The sequence below is a fragment of the Lampetra planeri genome, chromosome 47 (assembly GCF_965212315.1).
Source record: "Lampetra planeri chromosome 47, kcLamPlan1.2.h2, whole genome shotgun sequence".
In the NCBI taxonomy this organism is placed as follows: Eukaryota; Metazoa; Chordata; class Hyperoartia; order Petromyzontiformes; family Petromyzontidae; genus Lampetra; species Lampetra planeri.
In genome coordinates, this window is record NC_136153.1 from 5811562 (window position 1) to 5836143 (window position 24582).

Consider the following 24582-nt stretch of genomic DNA (forward strand, 5'->3'; position numbering starts at 1 on the left):
ACCTTCCTCATGCTATTTTAATGAACCAAAATTAACGGGCTTTTAATGCTTTATTTTGAGTTGATTACAATTCCCACCTGATGACGGATGCTTGTGTTGCGCCCGAAACGTCGTGATTTATTTTATTTTATACCTACGTGACTTTACCGATAGAACCAAAGAGTATTGACTCAATGTTTAACATTTGCCAACCTTAATCGAGGAACGATTTTCACGTGCAGCACAGCAACAAGACTCGGCGCCGGGAGGCACGCATTATCACCGCTGCAGTGCTACGCGCGCCGCGCAGACCGCGTTTCACAGCGCCCCCCGTGCGCACGTACGCGTGCACCCCCTTGTCCCCCGTACTCAGACCATCGCGAGACGGACCGGCCGGCGGGGTCTGCGGCTCGCGACGAGGAGGAGGAGGAGGAGGGCTCAGCCTGGAGCTGCATAACGTGCACCTTCCTCAACCACCCCGCACTCAACCACTGCGAGGAGTGCGACATGCCCCGCCACTACTGACCGCCCGCCACCGAGCCCGCCCCGCGGGAGCACGCGTGGCGGGGTGACGCGTGGAGCGATCGGAGGTGCGAGCGGCGGCACGAACGGCGGGGAGAAGGCCCAGGGCTTTCCTCGCCTGCGGGCAAGACCCGGCCGCGACGCGCGTCGGGAACCCGGCGATTCGATGCGGAAGATCGCGCGCCGGTGGAGCGTCTCGCCGTGTGCGGCGCCGTCAAGAAGGGGACGCGTTGACGAGAAGCGTGGGAGAAGCGCGGTCGAAGCCGGAGGCCTCGCAAGTGACTCCTGGCGCGACGGAGACTCAGGAGCCGGCGGTGGCCAAGCCCCCCGCGGCGCCAGCGCTGCGCCCCGAAGCGCAAAAAGCTTTTGTTTTTTTTGTGTTAAATAATAAATTGCATACGATTTACCGAAAAAGAGACTTTGATTGAAAAAAAATAAAGTGAAAGAGAATTTTGGTTAGAGTTGAGCACTTGATGTAAAAATGCAAGCGTTGTTTTTTTCCTTCCTTCCTCCCCACGCGTGCAGATGTTGAAGTTGAAGCGGCGAGTGCACACGGTTTCGGCATTAAGACCTTTCGGGGGTGAACGAAACGAACGAGATGTGTCGCGTTTGGAGTAACGAATGGACAATTGCAATCCGTGGTTAAGTGTGGGACGCAAATAGCTTGACGCTGCTGCCACCTCGTGAATCTTTCAGTGCTGCATTACTTATGATTTGAATTTATTGTAATAAGAATAAGGGGGTCAAGACAGTTGCAAGATTATAATTATAATGCCGTTGGGGGGTTTTTTCTGTCATATTAAGCACGGATTACAGACTGTATTGTTAACAGTTAACAGAAGGGTACTGGAATTATTCTTTAAGCACTGAGATTTTGGTTTAAAAATCTTTTATATGATCACCACGTGGCCTCTTTTTTAAAAATGAACAAGTGGATGCAATCATTGACGTGATCAAGCCAAGTCTGGCTCGGTACTTTAATTTTTTTTTTCAACGAAATGCTGGATTTTGCCATAGGAGTTGGCTGGCAGACATATAAAACCATGAAATATAAAATAAAAATGAATAGCGAGGTGGGGTTTGGGCCGCATTTTAATGTATTAAAAAGTGTTGAATAATGAATAATCAAAAAGTTTTCATTAAGTTAATTTTTTTTGCAATTAAAAAAAAAACGTACAAAGTATATTAATAATGAATAATAGTAATAATGGTAATGTTTGAATCCAACCTTCACCACATGAACACACAGGGTCGTTGCAAATCTCGGTAGCGATGGTTCGGATGTCCGGTCTGCATCTGCGCAGTGCGTGACTGATGTCTGCTTCCCAGTCAACTCGGGTTTTTTTTATTTGTCGAGGAATCGAAGCCACCACCTCATTACCCCCCCCCCCCTCTTCCCCAATAAGTGCCTACAAAGCAAGTTGTGTTTCGGCACGGGCTTGTCCACGGTTTAAACCCAGTAGAGAACGGTGAGTAGACCAGCAAGGCACTTGGGCAGATGAGACATTGCAGTCTATGCGGTGTGACTCGTTGTGATGTGGGCATGTTATGCAGGGTATTGAGGCCATTTATTCACCCACACACCCTTCCCCATACCCTCACACGTGGGTTGGATCATGCTGCCGGGCACTGCTCTCTTGTGAATTCTTTTGGCTGCAGGTAGCAACGGCAATGTATTGACGAGGGGTTTAAATCACAACTCTTCGTTTGCTGCTGAGAGAATAAATGCCAAAACGTCTCTGGCGATGACTTAGACATTTAAAAATGTACATTGTAGCATTAATTTAAAACACATGCCCTGCATGAAATTGAGCCATAATCCGCTTAATCCATTGTTAATTCTAAATGATACTTCAAATGGGTGTGAATCGACTGGCACACACAGGGCAGCCTACATTGCAAATGGAGCACAATTGCCTGGATTGCCAATGGTCAGTGGTGTTATGTTCCACAGTGCAGCTGGATGTAAAAGTTCGTTTACCGTAAGCCTTAGGAGCTGCACTGAACTCAACAGAGCTGAAGGTGAGCATGGACTTGCAGGCTCACCCCTTGTTCTGTGTGCAGATCAGTGGCGGTTTCAACTGGTGCTCGCAATTCCTAAAACAGGGCCCTCTGCCTCGGTAAAAAAAAATTATTCCCAGTGAAAATACTTGAAACGGAGCCATTTTTTCCATATATATAATGAGTTTAGACTTTTAAGTCGACAGAGGGCAGTGCAGTAACATCCTTTGTACTTATACTATGCTTTTAACATCTGTTGCTTCCTGCCTTCCTGAATTGACAAGCGTGGTGAAGTATGGTCACTGCCCGCACTGATTGGGGGAGGCACTCGTTCAGCGGTAGATCGATTAAAGGGGCTGTTGTGCACATTTTAAACAGAAGAGAAACGCAAAAAGCCTTGCTGGCATTCGAAGGGTGTTTTATTTTTATTGCTTGGCCTCGCCATCAAAGCGTTGTTTTGGGGAGATAAAAAAAAAGTGAAAGCGTCAGATGAGCCCTTGCCTTGTTGTGCAACATTTCTCCAGGAATAAAAGTGGCCGAGTGTTTCACTTGGCTTGTGTAGACAGCTCCCTGGCCATCCCTGCGACGTCCGACGTCAAGTCACTCCCAAGTAGCTCCTCGTGAGCCTTGAGTTGCTCACTGAGCCCAACCTGTTGACTCTCCGAAGATTCCAACCTCATTCATCGTTGCCTCAATACCAAGTTCGCCCTCGCCCCCAATATACGTACACAGTTTAAATGGCATTTTTGGTAAGAGAGGCAAGTTCGAAACATCTTACCTACAAGAAGCAAAACAAGAAGTCACACGCGGCCCCCTGTTTGTGCGCCGGTGTTTTGCCTTCCACTTTTATCAATCGCCCGTTGCGTGAAATGTGCATTATTTTATCAAATTTATGTGCGACTGGGGAAGATCGATGAACGTGGAATGCTCCACCGTAATGGGGGTGGTGGGGGGGGGGGCGTTAAGGATGCGCTGGCTTACGGTTACAGAGCACAGCATTTGCTGGACTGAACGAAGCTTCCCCCCCCCCTCCTCCTCCCAATCGCGTTGGTGTCTTCATGTGTCTTATTTACTCGGAACATGTGAAAATATAGCAATACAAAAAAAAATGCCTGTACATTGTCGTAAAAAAAATACGTACATCGTTTGGAGCATGCGTTTATTTTAAATTTATTAATTTTTTTTCGCCTGTATAGTTTCTTGTGTAAAAAAAATTAAATTCATTTAATGTATGAGACAGCCTTGGTGTGTACGTGTACTGTGCATGCTCCCCGTACATCCCCCCCCCCCCCCCCATGCTGGATTCTACACAGTGTTTACTGCTATATGTCATCACATCACTTGTGTGCAACAACTGTGGTATATAGCGTGTAATAAAATGTATAATAGCATCAGCCGCTTTCATCACATGGGACGTAATATGACAAGGGTGCGGCAATCCAGATTTCCGTTTTAAATAAGTTCAGTTCACTTTCATACTAAATAAGGGAGCCTTTTCAGTCCTTTGTCAGTGCTGGTTAAAAGTCTTCCCCAAGCCATGACATTCATGAGAGTTGTTTAACCATACTTCACCACGCTGGTCAGTGCGGGTTGGTGAATGCGGAGGGGGGTTCAGTTATCACTCACCACTGATGTTAGCCGTGGCTGCGAATCGTGTTTGGGTTGCTGGCTTCGGAGCGCACCGCGCTCACCTCTGCCCCCGCCGCTCACATTTCATGACATTTATTGCGTGTTTTTGGGGAGGCACTTTCACGTGCTAAATAAGACTTTCCAAAAATTTTATATTAATCTCGTAACACATTTTTTTGTATGAGCGTGCCTTTTTTTTCGTAACACTGGGTACCACCTCTGCTGAGGTTGAACGCACAAAAGGCCAGCTCTTGTCGCGCTATTTGTTTTTTTTTTAAGTAGCACGTGCACGCAATGTTTGGTGACAACGCACAGAGTTGCACTCTTTGCCTCTGAAACTGGCCAGGCATTCAGACCCCGTGTGTTGTTGGTAAATATTTGAGACTTTTTAAAATTCACTGCAATTGAGATGGCATTAACTTAGTGGTGGAATGATGCATCGGTTATTTGATTAATGCTACTGCTTCAGCTTGCGGATATGTACATCACATTGGTCAAAAATCGAGGGAGGTTTTTTTTTACTTTGTTTTTTGTCGTTTGTTCATGTGACCACCCCATGCAACCATTTGTCGTGCTACCATTCACATCAAAGTATAAACTAAATTTAACCAGGTGATTCAGATGTCAGAGTACCACGGAGATCATGGGTTCAAATCCAAGTAGCTGCCTGTGTTTCAACTGGGGTTTCAAGTGTATTGAGATAATGGGCTTACCCCAAGTAGCCAGTGACTGCACAAAACCCCCATCGTAATACATTTGGTTTTGCTCTTAATTTGGCAACTTTTCAACCTCTGAGAATAAAAGCAAAAACGTTAGTTTGATTGTCATGCGGCAGACATTCGTTGTTTTGTTTACCCCGGAGAGAAGTAAAAGCCCAGGATAGTCTCATTTGCAATTATTTTTGCTCTGTATAGTCCCAATTGAGTAACGCTCTTGTTCGTGGTAGGGAGGGTAGGGCAATGCTGCCCTCTGCTGCGAGGACCAGATTTCGCTTGAAAGAGATTGCGGAGGTAGCTGTGATGATATCCGCTTGCATTGGCCGTGCCTCTTCTAGCACGAGTTGCAACTGCTCTGCACGGGATCCGAATGAATACTTCATCTCTCACGGCACAATGCCGAGAGCACAATTCGGGACGAAATTTAGGCCAACTAAAAACATCGAGTCATGGCCCTGAATCGAAACAATTTGTCAAAACACCAGGCACATTGAATCGTTACACCTCCAAATGATGACCTCAATCTACTGAAGGTAAAGCTCAAGGGAAGCCGTTATACCATGAATGTCAAAAACTGTATGCGAGAGACCACCAATCACCATCTCAAAAGTACTTAATAATAACCCCCGTGCAGTTAATGACGCGTTGTTGCGGGGCGGAGGTCGCAGAAGCAGTGGGAGCGATGCCGTCGCTCGGTCCTGAATTCACGGAGCTGTTGAGATTCGTCGCGTGGGGAGTAAATCCGCAAACGCTGATGCCGAGGGAGCCTTGGTGTGCCACGTGACGACAGCGAGCACGGAGGAGAGCGACCTCCCTCCCACTTCACTCCCACGCCATGATCACCCGGCTCAATGTGATGAATATGCCTCTGTTGATTTTGCTGCACAAAGACGCACACAGAGACGCAGACAAACGGAGCGGTAAGGGTTTGGTAGCAACAGATACATTGTGGAGTGCAGGTTGCTTCGTGTGCTGGCGCGTCTGACGCGATACAGGAGGCGTTGCGCTCCTTTCGTATGTTGGGGGGAGTTCAGCGATGTTCATCTCGAGGTCGCCGAGTGAGCTGAGCGATGGCTTTCAGAAGTGTCCTGGCGAATACGAACTTTCAGAGATACGAACAAACCTGTCCGCAAGTCCAGTTGCTTGTGGAGACCGAGAGTTGTAAGTTCAACCACCGCGCAATAGATGGCTGTGGTGGTATCTACATCTGCAGAACATGAAGAACCAGTGGCATCTACTGGAGATTATACAACTTTTAAAGCCGTTCCCCGTGTTTAGTGTACACGCCGTACAGCATGTATGGAATCGACAGGAGTAAAGTTGGATTTAAGAGCAAATCGACTTACGAACAGGCCTCTGAAACCCAACTCGTTCGTAAGAGGAGTCCCTGTATGTTAAACTTCTTTCGCACCGTACGTAGCCAACCGTGCTATAATGATGCCGGCGAATGGCCCTGGCGGGCAGTGGTGTTACTATGACACGGACTTGGACATGCGCCCAATTGCCTCAATTGGCTGCGAACTAATTAGCCAAGAATTACCGAACTGACAATGCATTCTCTTTGGTTCTTTCGTTAAAGTCACGTAGGTAGAAAAATAAAACAAAATAATATATCACGACGTTTCTATCACAACACAAGCGGTCATCCTCAGGCAGAAAAAAAATAATCCAGTGGAACTGCTGGATTATTTTTTTCGCCTGAGTACAACCGCTTGTGTTGCGATCTAAACGTCGTGTATTATTCTTTTTTGTTTTATTTTATTTTTCTACCTACGTGACTTTACCGAAAGAACCAAAGAGTATGGATTCCTGCAGTCACGAAAGCTTCAAATCAAGATTGACAATGCATTGTGTAATTGCGTTTTATGTAACATAGGGACGGTTGGAATATTTTTTTGGGGATTTTAGACTTTGCTAACTTGTGATCGCGAATGTTGTGAGTTTCCGCTACAGCCCTAGCAAAGGGAGCTACCGTTAAAAAAACGATTGCAGCCTCTAATCCCCACATACGCACGCTTCAGAGTATGCTTGGGAATCATCGTGGGCAGCCAGGCGCTGGACAGCTGCACCTGCACTGACCAGCGTGGTGAAGTATGGTCAAATAACCCCCACGACCCAAACGGCGTGGAAAGGCCCTCATCCAGCAGTGGATTAATTCACAAACGGACTGCACATGTACATGGCTTACTATAGACGACTGGGTCTGTTAAAACTACGAATTGTAATAGTATTAGGTACGTGTTGAATTTATTTTGCGCCGTACGAAGCCAACCGTGATAATGGGAGGTGTGAAATACTCGATAACTAAATATTAAATTACAATAACCCAGTTCCTGGCAAAGACGTCAATGATCTGTAAGTAACAGTGTGTTTGTACTGTTATGTACGAATATTGTTAGATACATACCGGGTTTTCCTATCGTATCTCGTCCTGGGTAAATTCTTACTGGGATCCCACGATTGCACCATGGGCGATTCTCTCAGGAATCGTCAATTCCCAAGTTAAAATGCCCTTCCACTTGAATTGGGATGCTTACAATGCTGGTGCGCCATCTCGTGGCGATATTTGGAATCGCAACGGGAACTGAATCATTGAAAAGAATTGGAGACTCGTGGGCAATACCCGAGGCTTTCAAAATATGGAAATGACCAAACTCAAGAACTCTTTAGGAGACAACCCATCATCCGCTTAATTTTAAATGCCCACTACCCACACTCCGTGAGCCCTCCTCTTCTGTTCAGCGGTTTCTCGGTGGTGAGATGTTAACTCCCTCGCCGCGTATGCAGCTGGTGGGTTCGATCCCGATCCTGACGCCTGTATATTTGGAGTTTGCATGTCCCTCCCCATGGTCGTGTGGATTTTTCTTCGGGTCCTCCTGTTTTTTCCCTCCACGTGTAGAATCAACGTACCACCGGTCACAGTATTTGACTGCTATACAATTTTCACATGATGAGCCACTTCGTTGAGCTATCATTTGTGGCTGGGTCGCTTCTGAATAAAGAGTTTTTATATCTCAGCGGGTCTTACCTGGTCAAATTAAAAAAAATATCGTAAATAGGTGGCAAGCAATCGGCACGGTGTCGCTCACCAGCGGAAATATCTGCGCCCGTCGTACTCCCCGTCGTGGCGGTTGGGCTCGGCGTCCCCCTCGATCTCGACGCCCAGGTAGGAGCCCTCGCGCCCGGGCAGGCAGCCCACGTACTTGACGGCACCGTGCGCCACCCGCCCGCCCGAGCGCGTGAACTTCACCCTGTGACCCACGCGCAGGTCGCTCGCCGAGCGAGGGGCGAAGGGGCGGCCGCGGCAGCTCGCATCGCCCGTGAACCTTGGGGGGGGGGGGGGAGGGCGGGGGGGGATACGGTGTCGGGCGATTGGCGTCCATTCACTGCCCACGCATCTCTGACCCTTGTACCACATTTCCACGGTCACATCCGGGCCGGGCCAGGTCAGCGCGGGACCTCCTTGGTAATGCCATCATTTGTGATAGCCAGGTCACTTCTGAAAAAAAGAGCTATTTAGTTCAAGTGGGGCCTCACCTGGCAAAATTCAAATAGCACAGTGTCAATAATGGAAGCCCTCTGCGCGTCCTCACCGGCTGGCCAACAGAGGGGAGTTGAAGCGGCTGGAGGCCGAACCGGCCAGCGTGTTGACCGACTCGCTTCGGGCCGGGCATCCCCGGGGCAACGGCGACGAGGACGACGAGACGTTGTCGGCGGAGCGGGCCCTGCTCTGGGCAAGGGGGAGCACCCTCGTGGCCTCTGACCCGGGAAGTCTGATGGCTGGCAGCGGCACCAGGTACCCCGCCCGGACGCTGCTGTCTGCAAGGCATTCGACAAGAGAGCGCGTGCCCACCAAAGTTGGGGATTGACCACTGTGGAGGAGGCACAGTTTGCCTTCTGTACAGCTCATGTGACTCTGAGTTCACTACATCCATGGACTGGATATCCGGACTTCGGTTACCCAGAAATCGTATTTAGCTAGATGAGGCACGGCCAATTGAACACAAAATTGTGAGGCTTTTATTGTACACATTGCAGTCTAGAAGTAATGCACTTCATTAAACATATAAGTCCTCTTCTGTAAATATTAAACACAACATATAAACTCACATTGTCAATGACAACATCAGCATTTTTATTAAAGAGTTGCTTGCATATCAAAATTCTACAAGACAGAAAGGTCGTATCCTAATTTCCACCTCAAAAACGTTAAGTCTGCAGAATTGTTTTGATTACTGAATCCAATAAAACTACGGCATAATTTCGATTTAAAGCTTTCGTGACTGCAGGGATTCATCTTCTTGGTTCTTTCAGTAAAGTCACGTAGAAGGGAAGTAATAAAATAATAAAAATAAAACATAATAAAATAATTCTCACGACGTTTCGGCCACAACGCAAGCAGCCGTCCTCAAGTGAAGAATAATGTTCAGCATCTGACCTTCCCTCTGGGGTGAAACACAATTGTCTTAACTTCTCAATTCATCATTTATCTCCTACGAGCATCACCAGCCACCGAACACGCACTGCACCCGAACCCGACACATCCTCTCTGAGGCGAGTCGCGTGCTCTGGCGTGGGGCTCGACGTGTTCAGATTTACCGGCCTCTTCACTGCCTGGTGCAGTTGCACCGCCTGCACGCGCACAATCGCTCCGGCACTGTGGGGGCGGCGGGGGGCAGCCCTTGAGGGTGTCTTCACATCATCCCCAAGTTTCTCCTCTCGGCCAGTGACCAAACAACAAAGCAACCCATATTCTTGGTTCTTTCGGTAAAGTCACGTAGAAGGGAAACAATAAAATAATAAAAATAATAAACAATAAAATTCTCACGAGAAGCAATCATCATCAGGTGTGAAAACCACGGCAAGAAAAATTTCTTGCTGTGGTTTTCACACCTGATGATGATTGCTTGTGTTGCAATCAAAAAGTCGTGATAATTTTGTTTTATATTTTTATTATTTTATTGTTTCCCTTCTACGTGACTTTACCGAAAGAACCAAGAATATGAAACCCTGCAGTCACGAAAGCTTTAAATCAAAACAACGCAACCCGTTTCCCTGCCACCCCTTGCATTCCGTAGCCTGGGTGTTCGTGTTTTACGCAACTGCTTTGAACTCTCCCTTCGCCCGATGCCTGGGCCAATCCGGCCCTTCGACCCCCGGTTTAGTTGCACGGCCTGCACGCTCGACAGCTACGTACGGTGCGAAAGAAGTTCAACACACGCACGTACGCACGTACGTACAGCCACGCCACTTGCCCGCCACCCGCCCCGAGCGTTGCGCGAGTGTCGCCCTCACCGGCAAAGGACGCGGCGTCGGTACGACGCGGCCCGGCTTCCGCGCCGCCATCCGTGACCTCGAAGCCCGTGAGCAGCTCGTCCGTCAGGTCGCTGCTGGCCACCGACGCCGGGGACGCGCACGCGAGGGCGGAACGCGGCTCCGGCGGGAGCATCGCTGTTCTCGCACGCAAACGGTGCACACACACAGCGATGGTTGCGCACGCACGCACACACACACGCACGCACACGCGCATGGGCAGTCCATGAATTCCATGCGTTCCTCATCAGGAGTTCTTAGGTTGTGCCGACCTGATGCTCGAAACCGCAAATACGAAACCGCAGGGGCGGTGATGTGTCGCTCAGCGGGTAGCGCGCTTTGTCGCTCGTTGCGGATGTCCGTCGTCCGTTATCTGACAAGCCGCCGTGGTTAATACCGCAGGTTTGTTGACCGTAAAATACGCGGCGTCTACTTCGGAATGGACGTTAAAGATCCCGTGATATAATTCGAAAAGACGGAAGGAATTGCGTTCCGGTCGACGTTTTGCCAAATAAAAAAAAACTCCACCGCAAACTATTCAGGGGGAATTGCACACGCAGCAGCAGCAGCAACAGCAACATCGCTCTCGACTACAAAACTAGCGCAGACTGTGTCCGTGGAAAATAGCGTCTTGCTTCGTGGATAGCAATGCGCTATAAGAATGGCGCGAATACGGAATGCACTAAAATTACAAATTATTATTTCGCATGGCATATAAGCAACAGTTTGTGTCGATGATGTCATAGTTGAATGTTAAGGTCCTTCGACAAATCCAAGGCGGCAGTAGATGCTGTACGGATTGCAGCGATACGGCCAGGGCGTGCATGGAAATTATGGGGGGGAGTTTCGATGTAAAGCTTTCGTGACTGCAGGGATTCATCTTCTTGGTTCTTTCGGTAAAGTCACGTAGAAGGGAAACAATAAAATAATAAAAATAAAACATAATAAAATAATTCTCACGACGTTTCGGCCACAACGCAAGCAGTCGTCCTCAAGTGAAGAATGAAACACCACCAAGCTTGGAGCGTATATTTAAGCTGGGTTGGAGGGGGGAAGAAGAGCGCCTTGACAAAATAATTTGCGAATATCCTGTGGTGATTGTGATTCTCGACTGCAGACACTCGGTCAAAACATGTTGGAAAAACGGAGTGGGCACCTTAAGCTTCTGGAAAGGAAGCCACGTCTAACACGATTCTCATGCACACATCCATTATGGGCACAAAGCGCATCCTATGACCACTGTTTCATTGCTTTCATGGCTTTATTTTGGTGATTTTCGAAAACTTTTTTGGTTTGGCCATGTTTGTTTGTTGTAGTACGGAGTTAGACTGATGGCCTTAATCTAAGTTGTCTTGTGGTTGTTGTTGTTGTTTGACTTGCATCCCACTGGGATTTTTGCACACAGTGTTGGTGTACGGTGCTTTTTCTGCAATATTTTGCTGTCTTTTCTTGGATTTTCTGTTTGCACATAATCACTTTAAGATGTTTTCTTGTTCATGTTTTTGTTTTTTGTTGTTGCGGTTGCACCCGATTCAAGAGCCGAATGGCTCACAGGGCTATACCAAATAAATGAACTTGAAATGAACTTGAACTTGACACCCACACGCGCATTGTGTACACGCTGTGTGTCGACATCACTGTAACCGCGCGGTTCTCCACGGTGAACACTGCTGCAGCTGTTGTGGTTAATCTTCTTGGTTCTTTCGGTAAAGTCACGTAGAAGGGAAGTAATAAAATAATAAAAATAAAACATAAGACGCATTCAGACGCTGTCGCCTCGACAGACCTGGTTTCACCTGAGGACGGCTGCTTGCGTTGTGGCCGAAACGTCGTGAGAATTATTTTATTATGTTTTATTTTTATTATTTTATTACTTCCCTTCTACGTGACTTTACCGAAAGAACCAAGAAGATGAATCCCTGCAGTCACGAAAGCTTTAAATCGAAAAAAGCTGTTGTGGTTTTTACGTAAACAAAGCGGCGGCCACTTGAGCCGCCGCCATCCTGTTGTTGAGATCAAATCGTGGGGAGGGGATTTGTTTATGTTGTTGATGTTGTTGTTGATGTTGGTGTCCGTGGCTCGACGTGACGCTTACCACCATCCCACGCAGAGAAGTCGGGGTTGGTGCACACCTCTGTGCCTTGGCTTGCAAACCTAACGAATACGAATAAGCGCAGCACATGAGTTGATTATCAGCAGCAGCAGCAGCAGCAATCAGACCCTTGAATTTGGTTTTGCACTTAATTTGACGAAACTCCAGCTTTGAATAGAAATGTCAGTTTGTCTGTCACGCGACGAACATTACTCTCTGCTGCAGGGCGAGTGGCAAAGTGCTGCCCTTTACTGTATGGATCAGAGGTCACTTGAAGGGATCTCAGAAGGAGCTCCATGATATCCACTTCTTTGGGCCGTTCCTTAGCACCAAGGATTGTAGCGCTCTGTCAGAGATCTGAATGGGTAATTGGTCTCGTGATTGGATGCCGATAACGCAATCAGGATACAACACATTTCGAGGGCCTTCGTATATATTAAACAAATGCTGAGCACAGGCCCAAAGGCGCGACGTGTCAAACAGCCAAAAACAAATAGCACGATAAATCTTCTTGGTTCTTTCGGTAAAGTCACGTAGAATGTAAATAATAAAATAATAAGAAAAATGTATAACATAATATAATTAAAAAAATAATTTACATTTTTCTTTTATTATGTTTTATTTTTATTATTTTATTATTTCCATTCTAAGTGACTTTACCGAAAGAACCAAGAAGATGAATCCCTGCAGTCACGAAAGCTTTAAATCGAAAAAAAAAGCACAATAAATGTTGTAATGGAGAAGGATTTCTTTAGATCTGCTTTTTGTGTTTGTCGTCCTTCCCCCGCACGTCCGATTAGCACGGTTGGCTACGTAAGGTGCGAAAAAAGTTTTCCCCTCCACATTTTCTACAATCGACAACATGCGTTTCAGGGTATTTGACTGAAATACATTCCCACGCGATTAAGCCACCTCGTTGCGCTATCGCTTGTGGCCAAGGTCGCTTCTGAGACAAAAAGAGTTACAATAGCTCAGTGGGCTTTACACCTTTAAAATAAAAGAGTTTATAGTTTAGTTCAGGGCGTGTGCGAGTGCTGGAGAGTACGGCCGCACCGTTGGAGAAGGGCCATCTCGTGGGGTCCGGCTTGGGCGCCCGGCTGCTTGCCGCCCTGCAGTCGGTCCGCCTGCACAGCGACACGACGCGCCGGCGGGGTCAGAGGTCGCGAAACGTCACGGTAATCTTAAGTCGTAAATGTTGCGGGTTTACTCTCCAACACACCGGTGTGCTGAAGTAGCAACTCGTTGGCACATTTTTGTACTGGTAGGAACCTCCTGGTTACACCAGCCCACAGGGGATTATTGTGTCCGTCCGTCCGTCGTGCAGGGAGGGGCTGGGTGGGGAGGGAGGGAAGGGCTGGGTGGGGAGGGGAGGGTGGGGAGGGGTTGGGTGGGGAGGGGAGGGTGGGGCTGGGTGGGGAGGGGCTGGGTGGGGAGGGGCTGGTCACCCCGTGGTGCCCTTATAAAACTCAACATTTAACCTACTCACGCCGGCTTGTGCCCGCCCTCACAGTCGGGCATATTTGCGGAATACACCACGCCGCCGTTGACCCTGGCCATTGACCGAGCAACCCAACGTTCCTACCAGCTACCTCCGCAGGAATGTGTTTTAACGGGACAAACCTTACCAGTTGGCTGTGTTGGGTGGTGGCGAGTTAACGACGCATTTATATTTACGTGATTTAACCCAAAAAAAAAACTTTCATTATGGATGAGAGGTCGTATTGGCAGTCGCAGATTTCACCATGGCAGCGAGCTTTAGAACTAAAGATGTTGCAACGTTCTGACACGCCCGGGGGCTCGGAGACCGATGTTTTCCAGTAACCGTTTGTTGAAGTGGGCAAAATTCTCGACTGAAACGAGTTTTATGGACAACTTGTATTATATATATGATAAAACGGACTTTTGTCCATATATATTTAAATTTATATTTTACCCACAACCAACCGTAAGTTTAAAATGCATACGCATTTTAAACTGAAATTCTCCCCATTCTTCACTTGAAATGAGAGATCATTTAGACGTTTCTAATATCCCATAAGATGAGCAAAGTGAAACATTTCTATCAACATTTTCTTCACCTCAGGACTGTAGGTCATACAATGCTCATCGTGAATACCAGAGTTCGTGGGTTCCTTCCAGTCGGAATGAGCCTAAATCGATTAAGGTGAGCCCCGTGACCGACAGACGGTCAGACGCATTTTCCCGTCGTGCAGATTTCGTATCGCCGCCACCGCCGGATTTTGCCCGTCGTCTCGTTCACCTGCTCCCTGAGTGCGCGGTTCTCCCTCGCGACCTCGTCCACACGAAGATCACGACGCTGCAGCTCGCGGCGAAGAGCGGAGATCTCGCCCTCGGCACGAGACAGCGATGCCACGAGCCCCTCGCTAGCCACTCGCAGCTCCTCCACCTGGGCCCGCAGATCGTCTGTGCGGGGGGGCGGGGGGGTGATGGGGAAGGTGAACGCGGCCCAGTGTCTCCACATCATCCCCAAGTTTCTCCTCTCGGCCAGTGACCAAACAACAACGCAAGCCATATTCTTGGTTCTTTCGGTAAAGTCACGTAGAAGGGAAACAATGAAATAATAAAAATAATAAACAATACAATTCTCACGACAAGCAATCGTCATCAGGTGTGAAAACCACGGCAAGAAAATGTTATTGCCGTGGTTTTCACACCTGATGACGATTTATTGTGTTGTAGACACACGTTGCTCCGGGGAAATCGTTTTGGAAAACCACGCCACGTCTATCTTCGCCCTATTTTTGTCCCCATGATACTGCGGTGGTGTGTGCGAATACGGAGGACAGTAAAAGAAAAAGAGGAATCGTAATGGATCGGCGTACCATGCACTCTCGTGGTCATGCCTCATGCCAATAATCCCCTACTCGCAAGGCACAAGCCAGCCTAGCAGCGTTCCGGAAAATATCGAGCGAGAAATGAAACCCTGAAGAAGACACGCCTCATTCATTTACTCCGACGGTCGCCACGTGTTCTGGCTTTCCCGGGATCATCCTCTTTTCGAGGTAGTTTATCGTGTGCTGTTGTGGTGGTGAGTCGTAGTTACATATTCTTAGTTTTTTTCGGTAAAGTCACGTAGGTAATAAATAAAAATTAATAAAAGTAAAATAAAATAAAAATCACGACGTTTCGGAGGCAATACAAACTTCCGTCTTCAGGTGGAGCCGATACAGCAGTCGTGCTGTGACGGTTCCCCCTGAAGACGGAGGCTTGTGTTGCCTCCGAAACGTCGTGATTTTTATTTTATTTTTATTTTACTTTTATTAATTTAAAATTTTTACCTAGAGGACTTTACCGAAAAAACCTACGAATATGAATCCTTGCAGTCACTCGATACGTCTGTGTGTCCAGACGGAGGCCATATCATGAGCCCGAAACTGTGAGAAGCCATGACTGTGGCCGCAGGGCACGGGAAGAATCCTCGCTCCTGTCTCTCTGCAAATGAGGGCAGCAGACGCACCTATGTCCCTCCGCAGCGCGGCCGGGGAGTTGGACTTGAGAGATTCCTCCTCTGTCAGAGCCGTCACTCGGGGCAGCGCCTGTGACAGATGTCGGTATGGTGGTGGTGGAGGGGGGAGGGAGGACAGATGGGACAAGCGGCTGATAAAATCTCGAGCCGAGACCGCTGGCAGCAATTCACCCGCACGCCACAATCCGCCTTTCTGCGTTTGTCGCCTCCATTCAAATGCAAACGAAAGCATTACGCATCGTAACTGCGCCCGATTGGCGGTGTGTGTGGAAAACCTGGCGTGGGATGCGGCGAAAGGACTGGAGATTGTAAAAAGACTGCATTAAAGCAAGCACGGCCAGTCGGTTGTGCCGCAACAACAAAGCGTACTCGAAACGATAATTATCGGCCTGCACCAACATCACCTTATCTTGTTTAAATCCTCACTGCGCTGTGATGAACACCGGCCAACAAGGCTGTAAGATAATTCTAGATTTGAAGCTTTCGTGACTGCAATGATTCATACTCTTAGTTTTTTCGGTAAAGTCACGTAGGTAAAAAATGAAATAAAAATTAATAAAAATAAAAGAATAAAAATCACGAAGTTTCAAGAGGCAACACAAGCTGTGACGGTTTCACCTGAAGACGGAAGCTTGTGTTGCCTCCGAAACGTCGTGATTTTTATTATTTTATTTTTTATTCATTTTAATTTCATTTTTTACCTACGTGACTTTATCGAAAAAAGCTGTAAGATAATGCCAAACAATAGCCGGCATCCAGCTCCATTGATCTCTCAATTGCGCACAGCCCGTTAACCAATGCTGCAACCCACAGACAACCTCCATCCGTCCTGTTCCCACGCGAAGCCAAGCAAGCAACGGCATCGCCGCACGGCAAACGGACCGCAGTTTCCCCGTGGGGGTCGAGACGGGCTCACCCGAATTGAAATGCGGCGACGTAAAAAAAAAATACAAACCCAGTGCAGGCCCAAGTGACACAGCGAGGAGCGCAATGCCCACTCGACGCCCAGGGCGATGAAGATCGATGCCATCTCGCCGAAATGACCGGCTTCTGCCCGTCCAAAACTTGCGCGGGGCACGACGCATCCGAGGTCGAACGTCGGCCGATGGGTTAATTAATGCCCGGCGTGTGTGATGCGAACGTTGAAGGTGCGTGCGCTAAATTTAGCTGCGCGGGAGGGGGATTTGCTTAAGCCGATCATGTGGAATTGCACGTGGGTGAGTGGGTGGGCGTGCGACAGCCGCGCGCGTTTTTTTTAAAAACCGCAAATCTCGTAGCAACGCGGTTGCATGGGCTCCGTGCGTGTAGCCGCGTGATCAGGGATTGTTGTTGTTGTTGGGTTAGATCGCGTAAATATGTGTCGTTGACCCACCACCAGCCGACGCAGCTAATTAGTGAGGTTTGTCACGTCGCTACTTCAGCACCACCGACCGCTGTGCTGAAGCGGTCACTCATTGGCACGTTCTGTTTACGTGACAAACCTTACTGAATGGCTGTGTCGGGTGGTGGCGGGTTAACGACACATTTATACTCACGCGATCTAACCACCCCCCTCCCCCCCACCAAAAAAACGTTAGCACGAAAAATCTAACCCCCTCTCCCCCCCCCCAACTTGTATTTAAGGGCTTGCATCTTGAATCCTTGCCTCACTTGATGCAGCAAATCTGGCTGTGACGGTCCCACCTGATGACGGAGACTTGTGTTGCCTCCGAAACGTCGTGATTTTATTGTTTTATTTTTTATTAATTTTAATTTCATTTTTGACCTACGTGACTTTACCGAAAGAACTAAGAGTTATGAATCCTTGCAGTCACGAAAGCTGCAAATCTAGAAGCACGAATGATATTGCTCATGAATACAGTAGCCACAATTCAAACGCTGCGGGATGGACTATTGCGTGGTAGGTTTATCAAATGAACTATTTTAACTCCTTTATATTAAGTTCGCTTGCTTGCTTACGACCGTGCAAATATTTCGGTCGTTTTTTAACCCACTTCCCGTGATCCAATCGAGCTGACATTTTCCACACAGACTCGTTGTGCGTGACAATTAATGTTCGTGAAATTTTTTTCTAAAATTTTACACTTTTTAGGACAAAAATATTATATTTAATTACCAATTGCTTAATGGTGCAATGCAATCATCTGACCCATAGGTGGCAGCCATCTCAAGCCAGAGGACGAGAGGACTCTAGCCGCCACGCATATAAAGGATTTATAGTGAAAAACTTTGTTTTTACGGGTTATACTTGTTGTGGACAGGTGTGTGGTGGTCATGATTGACACACACGTGCAACAACCAGGGGGAGGGGTAGAAACCGGTCCGGACCGGTCGGGCCAACGGCGGTTGGAACCCCTCTGAGGGGGGGCTGGGCAGGAGCTACGATCCCCCAGAGCCCCGCCCCTCAGGGAGACAGAGTATATAAGGCGGGTCCCTGAGAGCGCGAGTCAGTCCGTCTCAAGCCGAAGCCAGAAGCCGCCTGGAGAAGAAGAAGAAGACCCTGGACCCCAAGCCGCTGACGTCCTTCTAAGGGCCGGGGCTCAGTGCGGTGCCAGTGGTCGTGGGGTGAGGACCCTGAGGTTCCCTCGGCCTGATGCCCTTGTGAGGGCCAGGTCCGGACAGGCCAGTGGTCAGGGACCCACCGGGCCAGCGGTGGGTCGGCCTCCCCGAGGTCTAGCTAGCCGAAGGGCTGAAGTAAGGAGAGTTGTAGGTGCGATAGCCCGGAGGCTGTACCTCCCCAGGTTGTGGGTGAAAGGGGCCGTTACCCCTTTGTGTTAGGGATTAGTGTAACTGTTTGGTGAAATAAAGCGTGTTGCCTCTACGAAGACTCCGTCTCCCTCCAAGAACATTACAGGTGCATAAACGAATTTCTTTTTTTTGTATCCCATCGCCCAGAATGTGCTCCACCTCGTCAGGTCTTGGAAGATAAGCAGGTTTGAGCCCTGATCAGAGCTTGGGTGGGTGATCACCGTGTCGGGCTGCTGTGGGGCCTGAATTGTCAGGAATAACGACAGCCCAGCAAATCCCACTGCTTGCACTGCCCGAAGCTCCCATTGTCAGTGCTCCTCGCATTCGGCAACCCGCACTAGCCAGAGTGGTGAAGTATGGTCAAATATCCCCATGAAGTTGATTGGCTCAAGGGCTGCACTTGCACCATATTGCCCAAATGTTGGGAGTGTTAGACCCATGTTTGCAATGCCGGGGGTATAGGTCACCTGAATATGAAGATAAATGGAAGGGTGGGTGAGAGAGTGCAGAGTCTAGACGCGCTCTCTACTTTGACGTTATACACACAAAGACAAAGATCCCCCGTTGGAGTAAGTGCTGCTAGCGAGCACCTAATGAAGGCCGGAATGGCACACAAGGGGGTGGGTGGCCAGCACCACGCCCGACCGCCTTTGTCTCCCTCGTGGCGATGTTTACACACCGCACCAAGTATTAATTTGAGGCTGAGTCGACCTAGGGAAGGCACAGGACCTGTTAAAATAATCGTCACTGGTGTTGAACGTAAGCGGGAATCGAACTCGGCTCGCCGGGTTCGTAGCACAGCGAACTGACCGCCACACCACCGCTCCCCATTCCCCAGACAAAGATAAAGATAAAGATCCCCCGTGTAGCCTTAACAGACTGTAGGGGTAAGTGCTGTTAGCGAGCACCTATAAAGGCCGGCACGGCACACGAGGGGGAGGGTGGCCAACACGACGCCCGGCCGCCTTTGTCTCCCTAGTGGCGATATTTACACATCGCACCAGGTACTCATTTGAGGCTGAGTCGACCTAGGGGAGGCCCGGGACTGGTTCAGATAATCGTCACTGGTGTTGGCCGTGATCGGGAATTGAACCCGAGTCGCCAGGTTCATAGCGCAGCGCGCTAACCGCTACACTACCGCTCCCCACATTCCCCAGACACACAGACACACACACAGACACACACACACAGACACACGCGCCCACTCCCATTCACTGGCTCCTGCCCCATGAGTGGAATTGAATTGTTTACCTTTATGTTTGCCAACGGAAGCCTTACGCTGCAGCATTTGAGTTTGCAATATTTGCAGATTAACGCCGAAGTGCCTTAGGCTTCCCTCGCTACAGGAACCTTGCGACAATAAGCGAAGTCGTAGCAACAGCGTTTGCGGAGGCAAGATCGTTGTTATTTCTGGAGATCAGGCCAGCTGCTAACAGACAAAAGGCAATTAAAATTGACACCTGTTTGTTTGTTTCACACACATAAGTTGTTACACGTAGAGCACGTTTTATTTAGAATAACCACCCTTTCTCAATCCACTGCCGGATTGATTATAATCATAATTTACATTGGCAAAGGAGCATTTCATCCAAGGATTCCAATGTGCGCCCGGGTATGGAAAGCTGAGAAATAACTCGGGAGCCAGCGTAAACGACCGGGAACTATGGGGGGAAAATGCCATTTTGAAAGAGGTGAGTTTTCAGGGCAGATTTAAATAGCTCTAGAGATTCTGATTGCCTTGTGATTAACAGAGGAAACGCATTTCCGTAAGTCTTGGAGCTGCACTGGCAAAAGCCCGATCACCCGCAGGACAAGTTCAGATCGTCACTCGCCACCGATGTCAACCCATGTCAACCTCTTATCAGTGCCTACCTTACTACAGACCAATTCAGACCTTATTGGTCACCCCGTGCCCTTGTAAATCTCAACGTTCATCCTACAAAGTCCCATCACAAGGGAGAATACAAACAAATAGACACTTTTTTTTGTTTTGCCCCGTGTTCAAACGGTTGTACGCCGTATGGACCTGAAAACTCAACTTCCCTGTACAAGAATACGGAGTAAACCGCATGGGTTGACACGGTATGTCAACCATGGCCAAGAATGTAACTCGTGGTTTGATGAGTTCATAGTGCAAGGCACTAATCATTACCTCGCACCCACCGCTCACCAAATGCAACAGCAACCACCGCCAATTCGCCACAAAAGTGGTAGTGACGTCACCGAGGTGTTTGTGCCAGGCCAGCTGCACTTCGAGGCAATGGGGAAGTGTCGTGGCCATGTTGGCAGGAGGTCACGGTCAAGGGTTAATTGGTGATTATGGGTCACCACATAGGCCACCACATAGGCCACCACAAATGTTGTTAAACTCTCTACCCGTGAGCGTCAAGGTATAACACCTTGACACGTCAAGGGCATCATGGCACCCTGGATTGCCAGGAGAAGGCAGTACAGCAAGTGGACTCATCGCCATCTGTTTCCATCTGTACGGGGATACAGTATTGCCCCCTCCCACGTATTCTCCGGGTGCTCCGGTTTCCTCCCGCGTGTACAAACAGCTCATCATGAATTTGCTGAAAACATCTTAAAATAAAAGCCCAATGCAGGACCCTCCTGATAACGAGTCCTACGACTCAGTGTGCCTTTCCTGGATAAGTACATAAATTATCATGATCACAATCATGATTATAATATAATTGTTAAATGTGCGGTGGCGGAGGCAGACCTGGACAATGCCAAACTCCAGCAGTGCAGACACCGTGTCTCCTGCACTTGGCATCTCGTAATCCCACGGTTGGGCGGTGCGTTCCCCCGCGATGAGTGACATCCCATCCGACGAGCCGTCCAATGTCCGATTCGCGGACCTCTCCGTCTCCACGGGCGAGCTTCTCCCGCGCAGGGGAAACCCTCGTGGCTCGAGAGGGACGAGGGAGCTGAATTTGGAGAGGGCATTCTCAAGCTGTGAATTCAGCAGCTGCTCAAAACTTCCGGGCACTCGAGGCACAAGTGTTCTTGTCCAACTCGTGTGCAGCGATCGCTCTCCGGCATGCCCCTGGGAAAGACGTTGCTCATAGTCGGAGTCGATGCCGTGCCGCCGTGTCTCGTTCTTGGCAGAGGCGGAGGAATCGAGCGGGAGATGCGTGGGAATCTGGGCGATGCCGCTTTTGCGAAATGGTAAAGTGTCGGTGTCCACGGCGGACAGAGTGGTGCGGGAGTGAACGACACGCGTGCTGTCTCTCTCGGCCCACGGAGGATGTAACGGGAGCAACTTTTCACCAGCAACGCGTGCACCATTCAAGCCTGAATGGTCTGAATATAATCTAGCTGAACTGCGGTGACTCTTGTCAAAACGCGATCCTGGACCGGGCTCATCCTCCAGAATTGTCTCCCCGTATAGGCTGTATGCGGCTGCTCGCTCGGAAGCAGGCGCATCGTACGAGGTCGGTCGTTGTGTTTCCGTGGCGCGGATGTCCTCATCATCTTCTCCTTCGTCATTCGATCGCAGGCAATTCTGCCACGCTGCAAACTTGCGCGCCAGACTTTCACGGTTGTCGTAGCTGCGGGGTTCGAACACGCTGTTGGTGGGTGCCTTCCACATGGACATGCCGCGGGGAGCGCAAGATGTTTTCTTGTTGTTGTTGTTGCTTACGATGTCCTAATATCCGCCAAACTCGTCCGCCCCTCCTGTGAAACAAAGAGGGAGGTAATGCGTGAACGGGCAATGAATCATTGACCGCGTGGACATTCAACGTGGCTGTAAGAACCCGTGGTACTTTGGGCAAAGAAACCCAAACGTAATTTAATCAAATAAATACAAATCCTTTTAAGCTTCGTATAATATTAACCAATAACGGCAAACATTCTGCAATAAGGGAACGTGTGCTATTGGGTGGAGCGGTGACACTGTGATGCGTGTGCATTGTGCTGTGAACCTTGCAATCTGGATTTGATTCGCATCCGCAGCCCACATCAGTGGCGGGCGATATCTGACCTGGTTCTAACCTTTACCCTCCCCCCAACCCCACCTATTCACCAATCCACATTGACCAGCATGACGAAGTTTGGTCAGAAACACCGCCAAGACCAACACGGCTTGACCGGAGGCTTTGCTCCAATTGTGGTTTGATCGAAAGGCTGGCCATATTTTTATTCTTATTTTTCAAATTGAGTTGAAAAAAATACGTCAAATTGGAAAGGTTGTCTCTTCCACACACACAAACACCCCCCGTATAGCCTCAAACAGACAATTGGGGCAAGTGCTGTCAGCGAGTGGCACGACACACGAGGGGGTGGGTGGCCAGCACCACGCTTAGCCGCCTTTGTCTCCCTAGCGGCGATGTCTTTTACGCACCGCACCGGTTCCTCATTTGAGGCTGAGTCGACCTCGCGGAGGCCCACGACCGGTGTCAGATAATCGTCGTCGGTGTTGACCGTGAGTGAAAAGCGAACTCGGGTCGCCGGGTTCGTAGCGCAGGGCGCTAACCGCTGCACTGCCACATGCACACACATACAGCGCCTCTGAATAGCATGGTTGGCTACGTACGGTGCGAAAGAAGTTAAATGTACACACACACAAAATCACTCACTCGCGTGATCTTTGCCCCTTCACTCGTCCGTGCGCTCACATCCAGAGCCTCCGAGCCCACAGCCGAGCAGGAGCCGAGGCAGCGATGATGATGATGGTCGTGGTTGCTAATCCACCACCTCTTGCAGCTTCCTCCCCCCTTCTCCTCCTCCTCGTCAAGCCCACATGGAGCTGCAGGAGTGACCTGCATGGTGGGGGTGGGGTGGAGAAGGGGGTAGGGGTGTGTGGGGGTTAGGGGTGGGTGGGGGGGTAGTGGTGGGGGGGTCTAGTTGGGAGGGGGGGGTAGGGGTGTGTGGGGGGGTAGGGGTGGGTGGGGGGGTCTAGTTGGGTGGGGGGGGGGTAGGGGTGTGTGGGGGGGGTAGGGGTGGGTGGGGGGTCTAGTTGGGTGGGGGGGTAGTGGTAGGGGTGTGTGGGGGGTAGTGGTAGGGGTGTGTGGGGGGGTAGGGGTGTGTGGGGGGTAGTGGTAGGGGTGTGTGGGGGGGTAGGGGTGTGTGGGGGGGTAGGGGTGTGTGGGGGGGGGTGTGTGGGGGGGATGTGCACGGTAGGGGGGGTGATAGTGGGGAGCGGTGGTGTCGCGGTTAGCGCTGCGCTACGAACCCAGCGACCGGGGGCTCGATGCCCGCTCACAACATCAGTGACGAGCAATATCTGACACCGGTCTTGGGCCTCCCCGAGGTCGACTCAGCCTCGAATGAGTAGCCGGTGCGGTGCGTAAAGACATCGCCACTGGGAAGACAAAGACGGCCGGGCGTGGTTGCTGGCCACCCACCCCCTCGTGGTGCCGTGCCGGCCTTCACAACTGCTGCTCGCTCACAGCACTTGCCCCGACAGTCTGTTAGAGGCTACTCGGGGGATCTTTGTCTTTGCACTGCAGGGGGGGGCGGGGTGGGGGTCGAGAATCCCCGCACGCTGCACCCCCCCCACCCCCCGCGTTGCCACGGTGACCGGGGGGGGTAGGGGCAGCAGCAGCAACAGCAACACGAAAGCGGTGGTCGATGTCTTTGTTGTTGCTGCTGCTGCGACACGAGCACGGGTTAGAGCACAAGTGTGTGTGTGGGGGGGGGGGGTAAACACCGCCACTGGGGAGACAAAGGCGGCCGGGCGTGGTTGCTGGACACCCACCCCGTCGTGTGCCGTGCCGGCCTTCATAGATGTGCTACTCGCCAAAAACACTATTGCCCATCAGTCTGTTACAGGCTATATGGGGGGGTCTTTGCGTTTGGGGGGGCCGGTGATGCAGTGGTTATCGCTTTGTGCTGCGAACCCGGCGATCCGAGTTCGATTCCCGCTCACGGGCAAAACATCGGTGGCGATTATCTGAACAGGTCCTGGGCCTCCCCTAGGTCGACTCAGCCTCAAATTAGTACTTGGTGCGGTGTGTGAACATCGCCACAGGGAGACAAAGGCGGCCGGGCGTACTGCTGGCCACCCACCCCCTCGTGTGCCGTGCCGGCCTTCATAGGTGCTCGCTGACAGCACTTGCCCCAACAGTCTGTGAAGGCTGTACGGG

At 49.9% G+C, this 24582-nt stretch overlaps 2 protein-coding genes across 7 annotated transcripts in view; one reads left to right on the forward strand and one right to left on the reverse strand.

The window, feature by feature from the left end:
• Positions 1-3737, forward strand: part of LOC144733533 (TGF-beta-activated kinase 1 and MAP3K7-binding protein 2-like) — a 61594-nt gene extending 57857 nt beyond the window's left edge. For all 6 annotated transcript variants that reach the window (XM_078615488.1, XM_078615487.1, XM_078615489.1 and 3 more), the window contains one exon: positions 353-3737. In XM_078615488.1, coding sequence (XP_078471614.1) covers positions 353-504 — 152 coding nt within the window. In that variant the 3' untranslated portion in view covers positions 505-3737. The remainder of the gene's footprint in view (positions 1-352) is intronic.
• Positions 2904-23238, reverse strand: LOC144733534 (uncharacterized). Its single transcript, XM_078615493.1, has 10 exons — positions 23074-23238; positions 21213-22171; positions 15731-15809; positions 14513-14676; positions 13306-13376; positions 12256-12314; positions 10143-10298; positions 8441-8666; positions 7937-8173; positions 2904-5727 (listed from the first exon to the last, which is right to left on the reverse strand). The coding sequence occupies exons 2-10, from the start codon at positions 22089-22091 to the stop codon at positions 5670-5672; spliced, it is 1929 nt and encodes a 642-aa protein (XP_078471619.1). The 5' UTR covers positions 22092-22171; positions 23074-23238; the 3' UTR covers positions 2904-5669.
• Positions 23239-24582: the final 1344 nt, after the last annotated feature.